A 13,487-nucleotide genomic window follows, 5' to 3' on the forward strand; every position below is an offset into this window, starting at 1 on the left:
CTGGATTCCACCTGCACTTGGTGTGGTCTCCCCTGCACGCCTGGGTTCCAAGCTCCCCAGCACGAGACTAGGGCACCTCTCCAAAAGACCACTTGGCCTCCCTGCTTGGTGTTCTGTGGGGAGGAGGAGGAGGAGGCCACTGGGCTCATGCAGTTGTTCCGCTCTGCCACCAGCCAGCCCACAGCAGAGCCAGCCTCTGGCAGGGGTTCGTCACCTGCAGAGGGTGGTGGCCCAGGGCAGAGGCCAGGTCATTGCTGGCCACGCTGGGCTCAGCAAACTCTCTCAGCCCCACACGGGGGAAGCAGGAGGCAGCCCCTCCCCAGGGACCAGGAACGGGGAGGCAGCAAGTGAGGAGCAGGTGCCTCGTGGTGCCCCCTCCTTTGCGTCCCTCTGCCCCACGCATGCTCTCCACTCCTTTCTTTTCTCTTCCTCTGCTCTGCTGCGTCGCCCTTCTCCCGCCCCCCACCCCCAGCCTGCTGCCCCTCTATCATGGGAAACGGGAAAGCTGCCAGACTTGGTGTCTGCACGTGGGGAACTAAATCCTAGCTGTTTCCTGGAGGCATGGGGCCTTGGTATGCTGGTCTGTGGAGTGGGGACGCTAGTCCCCACCGTAGAGCTGTGGGGAGGGTCCCAGGGCGTGGGCACTGAGGGTGGAGGTCCGGCCCCCCACCCAGCGTACCCAGGTCCTCCTCCCTCTAAAGAGGGCCTGCCTCCCTCACAGTTTCCATTGCGAATGTGTTCACTGTACCTTTGGAGCCATGCGGCTTCCCAGTACCGCTGCTGCCCCGCCTGGCCCGGTGTCCCAGTTGGGCTCCTGGTCCACCGCCCCACCGCCCCTCTTCCCCGCAGGGCCCAGCCGCCCAGGCCTGTCGGAGTGTGTGCACAAAAGCGCCGGGCGCGGGAGAGCTGGGGAAACTATTTATTTATTCTGTTCGTTCTCAGGGCAGCGGCGGGGCCTGGGCCAGCCTGAGGGTGCGGTCGCCGGAAGCGCTGGCCTCGGGCTCCGGGAAGGCGGCGGCGGGGCCGGGCAGCAGCAGGACGTGGCCGGGCCCGGGCCCCGCGCGCGGGCGTAGCTCAGGGCCAGCCGCTCCAGGCGCCGCTTGCGCATCGCTGCCTGGGCGGTGGCGTGCAGGGGCCGCAGCAGCACGGGGGGCGAAGCGCCCGGGCCGCGCAGCAGGAAGTCGAAGTCTGCGCGGTCGCGGGGGTCGTAGAAGAGCGGCCCGCAGGCGGGGTCGGGCCCGGGCGGCCAGGCGAACGGGAAGGGCAGCGTGAAGTCCTCGGTGAGCACGCGGATGGCGAAGTCGTCCTGCTTGCCCAGCGCGCGGTAGGCGCGCCCGATGCCGCGGAAATGCGCCTCCCAGAGCTGCGCGTCCCCGCCGTAGATGTCCGGGAAGGCGGGCTCCGGGGGCGCCGCGGGACCTGCGGGCGGAGGGGACAGTGAACGCCCGGCAGGGCCGGGAGCGGCCCGCGCAGGCGAGAGGCGAGGAGGCCGGGCGCGAAGAGAGGTGGCCAGCCTGGAAGGAGCCGCCAAATGAGCTCGAAAGGCAGAGCTGGTGATGGCCAGGGCCACCCGGTGATGAGGCGAGGCCGGGCCCTGCATTTCTGAGGAACAGCATCAGCAAACCATGAAGACGGGGAGGTCCTGGGTGTACGGAAGGGGACGCTCACTAAGTACCCTTTGGGAAGAGCGTTCCCAATGGGGAGGAGGCTGCAGAGTTTAGCCAGCGTGACCGTGTGGGGACTGAGTGAGCTTGGGATGTTGAGGTTCTCCCTGAAGGCAGTGGCCAGCTTGGGGCAGGAGGTGAAGCGGTGACTCTCAGTTGAAAGTTGATCTGGCCGTTGTGCAGAGAATGGACTTTGGGGGCCCAGCTTCAAGGTCTGGTCAGATCCAGAGGAGGACAAGATGAACATGAGGATGGGAAAACACCACCTGGGAGAGGCTGCAGGGCCAAATCACCAGGCCTTGTAGACCGAGATGGGGAGGAGCCTGCGGGGACAGCCTGGCTCCCTGCCTGGACACAGCTGACCCTGGGATCCAGAGGGAGGTGCGACCCCAGGAGGGAGAGGAGGTGGAAGGGGAGTTTGGTTTTGGCTGTCATGCCACCCTTCAGCCTATCCGTGGTCCCCAGAAGGCACCCAGGTTGCTGGCCCATGATCCACACCCTGCCCAAGTCTAGGCCCTCCATTCAGGAGAGACCCCTACATTCCTTCTTTCTTTCTTTCATTCAGCAAATGTGCTTAGCTGTGGGGATACTGAAGTGAGCAAAGCAGCCATGGGAACTCACTTGGGCACACAGTCCAGGGAGGAATGTTGTCAGGCCCCAGGTGGATGCAGAAGTGAGACCAGGCAGCTCCCTGGGGATGGCCACACCGGGAGGCCAGGAGGTGGGAATGGATGAATATGACCATGAATTGTCAGATCCTTCTCCCAACACCCTTGGGAGGGGTAACAATATTCAGTCTATTTTACTGGTGAGTATACAGACCCAGAGAAGTCATACGCAGATGCCGAGCTGAAGCCCTGGGCTAGGCAATTACTTTCCACTATGCCATGCCCCTGGTTCAAGGGCCTTTTGATTAAGAGTCTCTTCCCTCTGCACAAATATTCACTGAGCACCTACTGTGTGCCAGGCAGGCTCTGTTCGAACCATCAGCTACAGCCATGAGCAGCACAGATGTGGGGGTCCTTCCACCTGTCAGGGCCTGAGCTAATCTTTCACCTTCCATGAGCCTCTGAAAATGGAACCAACCAACCCTGTTCTGCTGCCCTTGCAGATGAGATGACATTGACCAGCCTGTTTGATCAATGGGAAGTACTTTCCTAAATCAGCACCGTGGACAGCGCTACACTGGTGGTGAGAGTGGAGCCCTGAGGCTGGAGAGGATCCGGCTCACACAGAGCCTGGACTGCTCTGCTTGTAGAGGGGTGGAGGCTGGAGATGAACACTGTGGGGGTGATGTTTAAAGCCACAAAACTAGATGAATCACTGAGTGGGGTTAGAAAGAGCAGAAGCCCAAGCACAGAGCCTAGAGTCCTCCCTCCTGACCACCAGGTCAAGGAGATGAGGAGCAGCCAGTGAGGGCACCAAGAGGGAGCGGGCAGTGATGGGAGCGTAGGGGCTCTGGAAGCCAAGTGTGGGAGAAGGGACCTGAGCCGTGTGCTGCCAGTGCATCACATCAAATGAGGCCCCACAAGTGACCTCGGACTCACCAGCGCAGAGGTCATTGGTGACCCTTGCCAGAGCTGCTTTAGTGAAGTACTGGAAATTAAAACCCCATGAGAGTGGGTTCAAGAGCAAATGAGAGAGGAGAACGTGGAGGCAGCCGGGACAAATGACCTTCCTAAGGTTTGGCTCTGAATGAGGAGCAGAGAAGTAGGGCGGGAGCTGGAAGGGAAGTGGGGTCAAGAGACAGGATAAATTGCAGCATGCTTTCATGCAAGTGGGAATGACCTGGGAAAGAGTGGTGTCATGACGCAGGAGAGAGAGGGTGAAGAGTTGCTGGAGTGACAGCGTGAGGTGGGGGATGGAATGGGAGATGCTGAATGCTGCCTTTGGCTGGGAGGAGGGACGGGCATTCATGGGAGCAGGCCAGGATGGACAGTGCCCAGTGCCACAAGTACAGTGGGTGGGCACCTACAAAGTCCTCTTCCAATGACTTCAGCTTCTCAGGGAAGGAGGGCACAAGGCCAGCAGCACAGTGTGAGGAGAGAGAGGATGGCAGCTCAGAGGGAGAGAAGGTGCGAGGCAGTTGCTAGGTGAGGAGAGGCTGGGCAGACCAGGGAGGGCAGCAGAGCCAGCCTCCTTGTTGCTGTAGGCCTGGCCAAGTGCAGGATGGGTGGATGGGTGAATGGGTGGGTGGATGGGTGGATAAGTGGGTGGCTGGGTGGATGCATGGATGGGTGGGTGGGTGAATGGGTGGGTAGATGGGTGAATGGAAGGGTGGGTAGATGGGTGGGTGGGTGGATGTATGTATGGATGAATGTGTGGGTGGGTGGGTGGATGGGTGGGTGGGTGAATGGGTGGATGGTTGGGTGGGTGGAAGGATGGATGGATGGATGGATGGATGGATGGATGGATGGATGGATGGTTGAGTGGATGGATGGTTGGGTGAATGGATGGATAGGTGGGTGGATGGATGGGTGGATGGATGGGTGAATGGAAGGGTGGGTAGATGGGTGGGTGGGTGGAGATATGTATGGATGAATGTGTGGGCGGGTGGGTGGATGGGTGGGTGGGTGAATGGGTCGGTGGTTGGGTGTAAGGATGGATGGATGGGTGGATGGATGGATGGACAGACGGATGGACGGATGGATGGATGGATGGATGGATGGGTGGTTGGGTGGATGGATGGATAGGTGGGTGGGTGGATGGGTGGATGGATGTGTGAATGGAAGGGTGGGTAGATGGGTGGGTGGGTGGAGGTATGTATGGATGAATGTGTGGGCGGGTGGGTGGATGGGTGGGTGGGTGAATGGGTTGGTGGTTGGGTGGAAGGATGGATGGATGGGTGGATGGATGGATGGACAGATGGATGGACAGATGGATGGATGGATGGATGGATGGATGGATGGATGGATGGGTGGTTGGGTGGATGGATGGATAGGTGGGTGGGTGGATGGGTGGATGGATGGGTGAATGGAAGGGTGGGTAGATGGGTGGGTGGGTGGAGGTATGTGTATGGATGAATGTGTGGGGGCGGGTGGGTGGATGGGTGGGTGGGTGAATGGGTCGGTGGTTGGGTGGAAGGATGGATGGATGGGTGGGTGGATGGACGGACAGACGGATGGACGGATGGATGGATGGATGGGTGGGTGGGTGGTTGGGTGGGTGGATGGATGGGTGGGGGGTGAATGGGTGGATGGATGGGTGGATGGATGGGTGAGTGGGTGGGTGGATGGATGGATGGGTGGGTGGGTGAATGGGTGCATGGATGGGTGGATGGATGGGTGGATGGATGGGTGGATGGATGGGTGAGTGGGTGGGTGGATGGATGGGTGGATGGATGGGTGGATGGATGGATGGATGGATGGATGGATGGATGGATGGATGGGTGAGTGGGTGGGTGGATGGATGGATGGGTGGGTGGGTGAATGGATGGATGGATGGATGGATGGATGGATGGATGGATGGATGGATGGATGGATGAATGGGTGGGTGGTTGGGTGGATGGATGGATAGGTGGGTGGGTGAATGGGTGGATGGATGGGTGGATGGATGGGTGAGTGAATGGATGGCTGGCTGTCCCTCCCACTGCCTCTGAGATCCAGAGCTGGGTTTTAGAAGAGGCAAGGGCAGGAGAATGATCGGGAAGGGGCCCTAAATAATGAGAAGGACCCTGCACACCTCCAGGTCCATAGGTCCAAAGGCTTCAGGAAGAGAGCCAACCCCTTCCCTGGGGACTCCAGAGCATCAGAGCATTGGGGAGGGGAGGGAGGAGACGGAACTTCACGGGGAAGTGTTGATGCCCCCACCCTGGCCCAGCCCCACTGCCACTCTCCTTCATGACCTTGGCAGAGCATCTTCTTCTGGAAGATGGTGAGAGGGCCGCTTCCTGCTCCCACATTCTCAGAGCCCCAGGTGCCCTGTCCCCCTTCCCCTCCAATCCCCTCCCTCACCAAGTGTCTCACCTGGAGTGGCTACAGGAGGGGGCAGACCTGCCGGGCTGGGGGTCCCAGGACAGGGGGAAGCCATGCCAGCAGCCCAGAGGGCAGGCTTCTGTTTACTTGGCTGCCCAGGAGATGGGCGGGGCCTCCCAGGGGAGGACAGAACCTTGCATTTAAAGGGCCTCCACTCAGGAGTGGACTGGGGCTGTGGGGGAGGCTGAGTGGGGACCTGTGGGCTCAGTGGCCTCTTGTGCACTAACCTCTCTGTGGACATCACTGCAGCCCCTCACCCAGCACCCTGACCCTCGCCTGGACCCTGCAGGGCCACCCTCTGGGCCAGCCTCCCATCCTTAACCCTTCCCATTGCACCCAGCACCCCTCTGAGATCAATCCCCAGTCACATCTGCTCACCTGCCCTGCTCAGGGGCCATGACAACCTGGCACCCAGAGACCACCAGCCTGTCCCACCAGCACTCTTCCTCCTGACTCGCCTCGGGTCAGCCTGGTGTCCACAGCTGCAGCCTGTGAGTGCTTTCAGGGCAGCTGAGGCCTTGATCCAGCCTCAGCTGGCCTATCCCTCCAGACCACGGGGCTCCCACAGGCATTCCCAAAGTCCTCAGAGCCCAGTCAGCAGTCCCCATCTTCAGCAATTCCAGTAGTCCCTGTGAAGTGGGTCAGACCTCGCCCCAGCCACAAAGAGCTCATGAGGATTTCGGTTCCCTCAAAGTGGGATCAAGCGTTGGTGGGGACACGAGACAGAGAAGGGAACGAAGCCTGGGAAGACGCATCCTGGCACAGTTTTACCGGGGATGGCTTCAGAGCTACTCCGCCTGCCTACGAACAGCGGTGGGCTACTGTGTCCCCAGCAGGTGTGGCCTGCGAGCAGCTTGGCAGCCAGAGATGGCCTCAGGGAAAGAAAGATAAGTGCTCCCAGGGGCCTGAGCTGGGGCCTGGCTCCTCACAAGGAGAACCCCAGCCACAGACTGGGATGTGATCGAGCAGTCAACGCCCCTGGTGTTTGAGTGTCACTCATACCAGGCTCTCTGTTACCATAGCCTCTCGTACAGCAGGGCTGCAACACAGAGCAGGATGGGGCTTGACCAGGGAACAGGGGCCTCCTCTCCTCTCCTGATCTCTGTATTTCTCCACTACCTCTCTGTGCAGTTGACTTGAGAGGGTGCCCTTCCCACTCTCCTCTGCAATGCAACCCTTTCAGGTTCTGGCTCATACTACCTCCCCCAGGAAGCCCACCTGGCCTGCTCTGTACCTTGGAGCCTCCCAGGCATGGCTGGCACCCCCATCAGAAGTTACCTGTTTGGATATGGTCCCCCCATTGCCTTCTGTGGGCTCCCATGTGTCCTGGTGATGACCTCAGGCTGCACATGGTCTCATGTCCAGGGCCCTGCCATTCGAGGCCACACCCTCTGAGCAGCTTGGGCTCCAGCACCCCCCGCTGAGATTCCTAGGTCAGTGCCAGCCTCACACTTAGGAAGGCGGGCATGTGGGAGGTAGGGAAGGCCAGGGTTGTCATGGCAAAACCCTGTACCCACTCTGTCTTCCCACCCCCCTGAGAACCCCTCAGAACAGGCCTGGGCCACCTCCTCTGGGCCAGACTTAAAGAAAGGCCTGCCCAGCCCCAGCAGGTGAGCTGGAACCCTTCTCCCCAGATAAGCCACGCCCCATGCTCTCCCCCACCTCCAGCAAGGCTGGGGTGCAGCCGAGGAGATCCAGCAGAGGCCGAGGCTCTGAGTGGGATGCTCAAAACCTGTGGGCTGTGCAACCTCCTCACCTCCCTGAGCCTCGCTTGCCCGTCTGTGAAATGGGGCTGAAGACCTGAGGTGAACAGAGAAATAAATGGGCCTTTGAGAAGGGACAATACAGTATAACAAAGCTGGAATTCAACCTGCCCTTGGAACATCCCCTCACCCTGGAGGCCTGACTTCATGACCACCTCATGAGGGGACCTTTGTAGTTGAAGACCCTCCGATCTTATGCGGGGTGGGGCTGGGCCTGGAACCTGCCACAGTGCTGCTCTGAAAGGCACACATGTGTCTCACATTCACTGGTATAAAATGACAGACGTGGAACGGGAAATCGAGCTCCCTGCATTCCTGCATGCATGGCACCTGCACAGTTCCTTCCCGTTATTGTCCTGTGTGACACCCCCCCCCAGTGAGGTCACAGTGCTGGGATCGCCCCCACAGGCAGAGTGCTCAGGAATGTGGAGCGTGCCTGGGATCTGCCCTCCAGCCATGAGGTCTACGCCCTCTGCTTCCTCCATCCAGGCCCTGAACGCCATCTGTGGTCCCAAGAAGCAGCGTCCCAGTGCCCTATCCGGCTTCCACCCCCAAGCCTTTCCTGGGCCCCTGCTGGGCCAGGCTCTGAGCTGGGCGTGGAGAAGGAGGGGAAGGCTGAAGCCCAGCCCTCCCGGCACCTGTAGGCAGGAGTGTACCCAGCTCTCAGACCTCAGAGTCAGCCATGGTGAGTGTAGTCCTGTATTCACATGACCCACATGTGTTTTCCACCTTCCTGTGCTCCAGCCAGATGCCCCCTGACACCAATTCTCAAGGCAGGCGCAAGTCAACTTCAGCTCAGCCTGGTGGGCTGCGGCTGAGCGACGGTCCTGAATGGTGGCTCAGCGATCAATATCATTGTGTGATGCGAGAGGAAGAAAGAGTTCATCCTGACATGCTCATTCTGCCGACCGCCACCGAGCACCTCCTGGGGACCTCGCCCCAGCTGGCTAGTGGCCTCTAAACCAAGCTGCGTCAGTCAGGGAGACACCTAAGCTACTGTAACAAAGCACCCCCAAATACAGTGGCTAAAACAAGACAGAACATTTGTCTCCCTCCTGCAACAGTCCAGCCAGCGCAGGCCTCGAGGGCAGCTCTGCTCCTTGGGGACACTCAGGGGCCCAGGCTCTTTGGCCTGTGGCTCTGCCCTCACCCGGGGGTGGGTGTCCTCATCTGCAAGACTAAGGTGCAGCGGCACGTACTGCATCCCAGCCCAGGAGGGGCAAAGGCAGTCATGGGCTGACAGCTTCCTATGGAGAACACAAGGAGACACTGCCCACACCACTTCTCAAATTCCAGGGCTGAGGATTTTGTCTTGTGGTCCCCCTTGGCTGCAAGAGAGGCTGGGACGTGCCATCCACTCCTGGCTGGCCATGTGCCCAGCATCTGGAGGGACAACCTTCCTTTGGCGGCAAGAATGAAGCCGACCCAATGCGTCTCAGTGTGGGCTCCCCTGCAGCCGAGAGTGTGCACTTCCTGGAGCTGCTGTAACTAATTACCACTAGCCTGGGTTAAAGTCACATCCCTGGGCCAAAACCAAGGAGCCAGCAGGGCCACGCTTGCCCCAGAGGCTATGGTGGAGCCTTCCTCACCTCCGCCGGAAGCTGGTGGCTGCCTCCCTCCAACCTTTGCCTCCGGGGCCTCACAGCCTCCTTTCTGTCTGTAGTCAAACCTGCCTCTGCCTCCCTCTTGTAAGGCCACACATGATTGCATTGGGGGACCACCTGGATAATAATGTCCCTAAAGATTCTTAATTTCATCACAGCTACAATGTCCTTTTTTCCCATAAAAAGTAGGTTCCGGGCATGAGACCATTGATACTTTGGGGGCATTTCTTCTGCCTACCAGGCAGATCCCAAGGCAGTAACTCAGGGCAGGCGTGTTCTTGGGACGTGATCCCAGGAAACACCGTGGGATGGGGGAGGAAGAGAGACTTGGAAGGTGGGAAGCCGGAATGGCGTTGTCAAGCACCCAGCATCCTGGAAGCCACCGGGGCGTGATCCCACTGGGTCACCCCATCAGAGGGATAGGGCTGAGCTGTCTGTCCCCGCCCCCAAATCACAGGTCAAGGCTGCTCCCAGGAAAGCTGGATTCCCTGGTAGCTTCAGCAGTGGCCAGAGATCCCCCCAGAGAGAGAAACACAGGTGATGGCAGGTGAAGAATAGGAATGACGAGAGCCCAAGTGCGGGGTGAGGGGGCAAGAGTATCTGCGCTCAGCCCACCCTCCGGAGCCTGTTGACTGTAAACTGGGAGGGCGACAGAAAGAAACCCAGATGGAAATGCCGTTAGGAAAGGGAAATTTGCAGGGAGATCTGACAGTATCGAGGTGGGCGGGGGACACTCTGTGTCCATTCTGTGACCTGAGATGGCCTCTCAGGGAATGACGCTGAAGCAGGGGCTAGGCAGGCCTTAGGAGCAGTGTGTGCAAAGGCCCTGTGGCAGGAAAAGCCCCAGCCCCTAAGGACCATGAAACATCAGCCCAGGAGGCCTGTGGCTGGTGAGCAGTGAGCCGAGAGGAGGCCGAGGGCACCGGCGAGACAGGGGAAATGTGGGGGACGTGTAGGAGCCAGCCCCTTTCTCCTGCCTGGGGCCATGGTCCGACATTCCTTCCTCTGCCATCAGCATTACCCCCTCCCCCCAGCAGCTCCCCCACTACACACTGGCCTTTGCTTTCTCCTTCAGCAGATCAGGAAAGCCCCGCCTTCCTGAGGGACAGAGAAGGGTGTCCGGCAGAGGAAGCCTATTGGTGGAGGCATGCAGGCCCCAGGTCCCAGGCCCCAGGCCCCAGGCCCCAGGTGGTGGCTGCCTACGGAGGAGGGAGAGCAGGCTTGGCTGGCCTCCCCAGAAAGGCCCCTCCCAGCGCTCCCCCCGCCAGGAGTTATTTTTAAAATCTCATTTTCAGAAAGCGGAGGAGAAAACCTCTTTCTTTTGCCTTTTCTCCACTCTTTTTTCTGTGAAAGTGTAGGAGCGGGTGTGGAGGAGGAGGGGAGCCCTGGAAGGCGAGGAGGAGCCCCTGGGCAGTGTCCCAGCTTGGGGACCCGGGCCTGCTGCTGACCGGGGCTGCCCCACCCTGCCAGTGGGACCCTCCCTGGGCGATCTTGGCATAGGGAATCCCCCATCTGCAGGACGGGGACCCGCCCAGGGCTGGGAGGTGAGCACTGTCTCTGCCCCCCAAGGGGGGCCTCAGTCCATCCCTGCTGTGCTCCTGAGAGCAGCAAGGCTCAGAGAGGACAGACACTCCCTCAGCCGGGAGCGCAGAGCCCCGGCAAGAGCCCAGAGCCCCGCCAGGCCACAGCTGCTAGGGAAGGGCCAACCTTGAGGCCCTGCAGCCCCACTTGGGGATCCCAGCGCTGCCACTAGAGGCTGGGTGGGGAGTGCTCAGTGGTGGATGTTTTTGTTTCTCTGTGGTAAGAACACTTAACATGAGATCTATGCACTTAACAAACATTTAAGTGTGCAGTGCAGCTTTGTTAACTATGGGTGCAATGTGGCACGGCAGACTTCCGCAACGTATCTTCACTGAGACTTTATCCCCATTCAGCAGCAATGCCTCCTTTCCCCTTCCCCCCTACCCCCTTCCCTGGGAACCACCATTTTACTCTCTGCTTCTGACTTTGACTCTTAGATTCCATGTAGAAGCAGAATCAAGCAGAATTGGCCTTCCTGGGTCTGACTTTATTGCACTTGGCATGAAATCCTCCAGGTTTATTCACGTTGTCTCATGGCAGGTTTCCTTCTTTTTAAAGGCTAATATTCCATTGTGTGTATATACCACATTTTCTTTCTTCATTCATCTGACCAGAGACGCTGCAGGCGTTTCCATATCTTAGCTATCCTCAACAAAGCCGCAGCCATCATGGGAGTGCAGCTATATCTTCAAGATCCTGGTTCCATTTCCTTTGGCTGTAACCCAGTAGAGGGATTGCTGGATCAGATGGCAGGTCTATCTTTAGTTTTCCGAGGAACCTCCGTGCTGTTTCCTATATTGGTTGCACCATTTTACATTCCCACCAACAGGGTACAAGGGTTCCCTTTCTCCATACCCCGGCCAACCCTTGCCATCTTGTCTTTTTGATGCCAGCCATACTAACAGGTGCAAGGCGATCTCACTGTGGCTTTGATTTGCATGTCCTGGTGATTAGTGATGGGCACCTTTTTATATACCAGTTGATTATTTGTCGTCTTTGGATAAATGTCGATTCATTACCCACTTTTTCATTGGCTGATTGGGTTTGCTGCTCTTGAGTGACAGCAGTTCCTTATAGATCTTGGATGTTAACCCCTTATCAGAGAGAGGGTTTGCAAATATTTCCTCCCATTCCACAGGCTGCCTTTTCATTTTGTTGTTTCCTTCGCTGTGCAGAAGCTTTTGAGTTTGGTGTCGTCCCACTTGTCTATTTTTGCTTTTTCGCCTGTGCTTTGGCTTCATATCCAAAAAATCATTGCCAAGACCCATGTCAAACAGCATTTCCCCTGTTTTCCTCTAGGAGTTTTACAGCTTCAGGCCTTACGTTTACGTCTTCTGTGGGGGTGTCCACTGGTCAAACAGGGCCACTGTCTCCTGGGAAGGGAACTTCAGGGAGTCAGGACTTGGGGCAGCAGCCAGGGGAACCGGTAGTGGGACCCAGCTGAACGAGGAGCATGGGTGTCCACCTGGCCCCTCCTGTCACCTCCAGTCACAGCACAGCCCCCACCATCCCCCCACCCAGTCAGGCCCAGCACGATTGAACAAACCATATCGAGAATAAATGCTATGGGAGCCCAGAGAAATCAGGGATGGCTTCCCCAAGGAGGTGACCTGGGTGGGAGTCTCCAAGGACAGATACGAAAGGGCAAAAATGCTCTTTCTTTAGGAAAGTGTGGGGTAGGGCGCATTCCAGGAGGAAAGCACTGCACAAAGCCTCAAACCTGGCTGCAGCCTAGGAACCCCAGGGAGTTGGGCAGGGACAGAGAGAAGGAGCCTGAGAGGCCAGGGAGCTGCCCCTTCCTCACTGAGTCCGGCCCTTCCTCATTGCAGGCGAATAGCAGGAGGGGGAACGCCCTATGCAAAGGCTTGGTGGTGGGAGCCACGTGGCACCCTCGGGCAGTCACTGCTCCCAGGGGGTAGTGCCTGCAGCCCCAGGTCTAAGACGGTGGGATGCCAGGCACCCCTACTCATGACACCCTTTCTGCGGGTCTCTGGCTGGAGGGAGGTGCGGCGGGGAGGGCGCGTGGGCTGGGTGGCACGTGTGCCTCTCACAGGCCCCCGGTCCAGGCCGTGCCCTCCCGCCGCGCGAGTCCTGCCTGGGCCCGCAGCGCCATCTGCCGGCCGCGCGGGAGGCCGGGTCGCGGAGCCGGCGGCGGGGAGGCGGCGGGTGCCACTGGTCCAGGGGACTCGTCCTCACGCTAGACTTGGATCTGGGGACCTGAGTTTGATACTCATTTCCACCACTGATTGCTGTGCGACCAGTCACTGGCTCCTGGCCCTCTCTGAGCTCCGCCCCAATCCCGGGGCGGTGAGCAGGGAGAGGCCCAGGCCGCGAGAGGAGAAAGCGGCCACGCTGACCCTCGGTCCTGCTCCAGCATTACAGATGGGGAGGAGTGCACCGTGAGGCACGGCGAGGTTCCCGGGCACGCGGTCAGCAGAGAGGGGGCTGGATTTGATTCCGGACAGCCTGCCCAGCCCCACAGGCTGAGCTCCCAGGCTGTCCCCGCTCCTGGTTCCTTCCACTGGAGAGGATCCCAGAGGAGTCAAGCACCAGCACCCAGAGGGGAGCCCAGCACCTTGCAGGTGTTCAGACTCAGGCCCAGAGGGGAAGTCACAGCTCCAGCCCCGGGACCTGTCACCCGCACAGGGACCTGGACTTAGCAAACAAATAACCCAGGCCAGATCATCCACGAGTCTCCCAGGAGACAACTGAGGCCCAGAGAAGGAAGGGGCAGGGCCGGGACCCCTTGAGGACACACGTCTGAGCACGCACGCACAAACACAGGCACACACGCACGCCTGCTGTCCCCACAACACAGACCCTAGAAAGGATGCTGTGGACACTGGAACCATTGTGACCTCAGGGGTGAGGTCAGGCCTGCCAGGGCGGGGGAGGGTCAGT

The 13,487-nt window shown here is 59.3% G+C and overlaps 1 protein-coding gene across 1 annotated transcript; it reads right to left on the bottom strand.

Annotated features, from left to right (window-relative positions):
• Positions 1-911: 911 nt before the first annotated feature.
• Positions 912-5,719, bottom strand: C8H8orf90 (chromosome 8 C8orf90 homolog). The gene is made up of 2 exons (XM_050801629.1): positions 5,630-5,719; positions 912-1,419 (listed from the first exon to the last, which is right to left on the bottom strand). Exons 1-2 carry the CDS (start codon positions 5,691-5,693, stop codon positions 920-922), a joined length of 564 nt encoding a protein of 187 aa, XP_050657586.1. The 5' UTR covers positions 5,694-5,719; the 3' UTR covers positions 912-919.
• Positions 5,720-13,487: the final 7,768 nt, after the last annotated feature.

Source organism: Macaca thibetana, chromosome 8 (genome assembly GCF_024542745.1).
Source record: "Macaca thibetana thibetana isolate TM-01 chromosome 8, ASM2454274v1, whole genome shotgun sequence".
Classification (NCBI taxonomy): Eukaryota; Metazoa; Chordata; class Mammalia; order Primates; family Cercopithecidae; genus Macaca; species Macaca thibetana.